General features: G+C 33.7%; 1 protein-coding gene across 1 annotated transcript; it reads right to left on the minus strand.

Annotated features, from left to right (window-relative positions):
• Positions 1–307: 307 nt before the first annotated feature.
• Positions 308–2,578, minus strand: LOC123910374 (rust resistance kinase Lr10-like). Its single transcript, XM_045961472.1, has 2 exons — positions 1,727–2,578; positions 308–1,603 (listed from the first exon to the last, which is right to left on the minus strand). The coding sequence occupies exons 1-2, from the start codon at positions 2,400–2,402 to the stop codon at positions 489–491; spliced, it is 1,791 nt and encodes a 596-aa protein (XP_045817428.1). The 5' UTR covers positions 2,403–2,578; the 3' UTR covers positions 308–488.
• Between the last annotated feature and the right edge of the window lie 1,698 nt (positions 2,579–4,276).

Genomic DNA, 4,276 nt, shown 5'->3' on the forward strand with positions numbered 1-4,276 from the left:
ATATTCTTTTGTAACTTGTGTATTATACTTTTTAAACATTAAATTCTTTTATGTTACTAATTGCAAATTTCTATTTTTAGATACCTTAACATGTGCCATTAGTGCACATGTTAACATGACCCTTATTTTTTTAGTGGTAACAAAAGGTTGAAACAAGGTGAATTTTTTCATAAATATTTTATTTGAGGTGCAAACTTGCTTAAATGTTCATGAAATATAACTTGTTAGAAATTTGACATTGTACGCTCAAAAAACGAAAAAGTTCAAATCCCCTAGAGAAAAAGGCCGCAACTATAAGCATGTGATATTGAGATAACATTATGAGGCCGCAACTATTTGCATGTGATACTGAAATTTTCAAATGACATTTTCATATCATTGTACATGTCCCTAAATTCACAAGCATAATACTTTGTTGAAAAATAACAAGCCATCGACAATGAAAAATTATTCAATATACATATGTATAGTATAACTAGTATCTATATCTAATCTAATTCTTGAATCACATCCAACTCCAAATTCATACGTTCTACAAAAATATTTGCAGTTGTATTAGTTGTAGTTGTAGGTTCAAAAGGATTGCATGGTACTTTTAACTTGTCCCCCTCTCCTTGAAGCATTTGTACCACAGTTTTCATTGGCGGGCGATGCAAAGGGTGCCATTGGATACACCAAAGTCCCACTGTTGCCATTTTTTTTGCAATTCTAAAATCTCCCTCTTCATCAATAGGGATTTGTATATCTTCTGCTTTCAGCAAATTATGGATCCAATCTGGATACACAACTTGAACATTTTCTTCACCACCCGTTGTTTTTGTATTCTTTCTTCCTCCAACCATCTCCAATAACAACATACCGTAACTGTATATATCAGACTTATACGAGACATTTCCGAAGTTTCTTGAAAAAACTTCAGGTGCCATGTAGCCTAATGTTCCCTTAACTGTAGTCATGGATACAATACTTTGATTTTTCGAACACATTTTAGCCAAACCAAAATCTGTGATTTTGGGAATGAAATTGTCATCTATCAAAACATTGTGAGGATTGATGTCAAAGTGTAGAATTCTTTGATCACAACCTTGGTGGAGATACTCAATACCATTTGCTATGCCTAGAGCAATTTGTTGTAATTTTTCCCATCCAAGGAAATTATCTTTGTTGTTCGAAGGAGAAATGAATTTCTCCAACGAACCATTTGGAAAAAAGTCATAAACTAAAGCACGGCGAAATCCATCTGCGCAGAAGCCAAGCAAACGGACGACATTGAGATGGTGGATTTTGCCCATGGTTCCCACTTCATTTATGAACTCCTTCCCATCACCCTCTGCATTATTAAGAATCTTCACAGCAACCAGAATTTGGTTCGACAATTTACCTTTGTAAACAGCTCCATGAGCTCCTTCGCCTAACTTATCCTTAAAATTATGTGTAATTCTCTTTAAGTCTGCATAAGAGAATCTAGTTGGCTTTAAAGCTCTGTAATCCTTCAAAAAGTTTTCAATTCTTTCATGATCTTCACCTTTCATCTTAAAATACCAATATATTTGAAAAATGGCACCAAATAGAAGAACAAATACAGTCGAACCAATGATTACACCTGCAAATTAACCAATCAATATCCTTTCAAAAATTCTCAACTACATAATAAAATAAATTCTTCTTGAATCTGAACCAACCCCAAAATCAAACAAAATAAAGTATAGAAGTGAAGTTATCTCACCTGCAGAAGACAAAAGAATAGTTATAGTCTTCTTCTTTGATCTGTGCTTACATTTTAAACATTCTTTGTCAAGATTTGTTTCCGACCATGACAGTAACATTGAGTTTTGTTGTATCCCATACACAGAATCTCCCGGAAGATTAAGGGGCAAAACTCGTTCAGGCAGTTTGGTGCAAGATACAAGGTTTGATTCAACTATATCTTCGTCAAATCCTGCGACATAAATTGGGCAAGAGATCATGTCCTGCTGCACACTTTCGTAGTTCCAATAATATATATAGTCGTCTGTCAGGTGATGTTTTCGTAGTGCAGAACAATCAAAGAAACTAATATTGTTAAAATCATCAAATTGTGAAGGCGTTGAAGAGACAATCTGAAAAGGATAAATTGATGAAGAGAAATTGTACTGCTGAAGTAAGAGTCGAGGAAGACAATTTTCAAGATCATGTGCTTCAAGTACTTGCGATGTGTAGTTAATGTAACTAACGCGGAGTTTTATAGGGATTGGATGAGCAGGTAGTTCAAGAATATGCTTGTTGTTATCATGTGTACAAGTTAGATTGAAAGGACATCCAACGGAAGGGATATTCTGTTCATGTTCATTCGCGAGCAGCCACACTAGCATTAATGTCATTGCTATCACGAAGGAACAAGTACTGTGACTGCAAATCATCATTTGGTAGCTTTTTTATGTTTGATTCTTATAGCTAGCTATATATCATTTGCATACCAAGAAAATTATAAAGGATGGATATAAACTTCTCAGTCTAAGTCAATGATATGATGACTTTAACTTTGAGAAAGAATCAGTCATGTGAAGATGATAACCATTCTTATCCTTAACCATTTGAGTTGGTGCATTAGTTTGACTTGGGACCTGGGAGTGTGCTTGATCAGTGCATTTTGGCACATATTTTCTAGTATTATAATTTAGCATATTAGTAGTCTTTCTACAATAATATTGAGTTTTTATTATGTTTCTAAGTTTTGGGTCACAATTGAGCCTTAATGAATTTATTTGACCAATTTTCGTATTTAATGACATATTGACACCTTCTCATTGCGCAGACCATAACGTGAGCTACGTATATCGGATTGAGGCGCGGGAAGATGTGTTGGAAAGCTAAGATAAAGAGCTACAACTTTCATGTTGATGTCGAAATCCAGTTCAGAGCGAAAAGGAGTCGTTTATTCACATTTATGTTCCAGACTTAGTGATAATAATGTAATTTCGGGTCAAACTTCTAATTTTCGGCCCGATACTTTTAGAGCCCGTTTCCCATGTATTATAAAAGTCAAAAAACGCAGCCTAGGGTTAATAATTCTGAATTCACGCAAAAATAGAGGCTGCTACATTCTCATGGAAAACTAGCAACCCTAGGTTGATCCGTTGGTATACGGGAACATCGTTCATGACTTCTTGAGGTTCAATTCTTAATAGTAATTCAGTTTATTTATTTATTGTCTTCTCTTATCAATTCATGCTCTTTGTTTATTTATGAAACTCGAATATAGTGATGCTTAATCTCTATTTTGAGTTATATATTGTGAGACTTTTCGGATTGATTCATCGCTTGTATGACTAGTTCGAATAGGAATTGATATAGGTTTTTTCGCGCTTAGCAAAAAAGGGTTGGTCGAAATCTGTCATGATACAAACCGTGTTCTAAGTGACGCTTGTTCACTACTCATGGTTAGTTGAACACATTCTTTGCTTAATCGAATGAATTCGTATAAACTGTTTATCGCTTGTATAATCGGTCTTATAAACCAACCAAGGCATGAATATATAAACAATATTTTATGTGAACCGAGGATAGAATCATAACGAAGTTTTCCTAAAACCAATAGATTGATCGTCTTTTTATCAATTGAATTTCTAATACTCTTTCGATCTAAACAAACCCAAAACTCCATATTTAATTGTGTTATTCATTGTTCTTATTTTTACTAATTATTAAATTAGAGGTCCTTGTGAGACGACCAAGGTTAACTACCTTGTTACTACTTTTCTTAATTAAAACTTATTTTGATCACGAAACGACAACGATCAAATTGGCGCCGTTGCCGGGGACTCTCAATTGATTTTAGCTAATATTAGACTCAGTTTCTGTGTGGTTGCGTTCTAGCCTTGCTTTCCCGTGTTTTCTGGCTTTTACGTGCCCTAATAATCAGTTTTCGTAAAAAAACAGTTTTCTGGAAAATCTTCTCCAAATCTAGTGTTTCCTGTACCTGTTCATTAGAAAAAAATCAGAGTTCAAAATCCCCTATTTTGGAACAAAATAGGTGACGGAAACCTAAAAAGTTCAAATTCCGTGTTTTACTATTTTATTTTAATTTATTTCTGTTTTTATAGTTTCAGAAAATTCCAAACTAATTTCCAAAAATCTTATTTTACTTAATTAGACTAAATTTCGTGTTTTTATATTTTTCTGAATCTATTTTAACCATATCTCTTCTTTCTTTTTGTTTCATTAACGAATCTGATTCTGATTCTTACATAGTTTCTCTTTGCATACTTTATTTGATTCTAAACTTGCTTTTGATAAC

This window comes from Trifolium pratense, linkage group LG1 (assembly GCF_020283565.1).
Source record: "Trifolium pratense cultivar HEN17-A07 linkage group LG1, ARS_RC_1.1, whole genome shotgun sequence".
In the NCBI taxonomy this organism is placed as follows: domain Eukaryota; kingdom Viridiplantae; phylum Streptophyta; class Magnoliopsida; order Fabales; family Fabaceae; genus Trifolium; species Trifolium pratense.

Excerpts from the sequence above, each read along its gene's own strand:
- LOC123910374 (XM_045961472.1), bottom strand. The coding sequence starts at position 2,402 with ATGATGATTTGCAGTCACAGTACTTGTTCCTTCGTGATAGCAATGACA. Across the intron at positions 1,604-1,726 it reads TATTCTTTTGTCTTCTGCAG|GTGTAATCATTGGTTCGACT; the intron begins GTGAGATAACTT and ends GTTAATTTGCAG.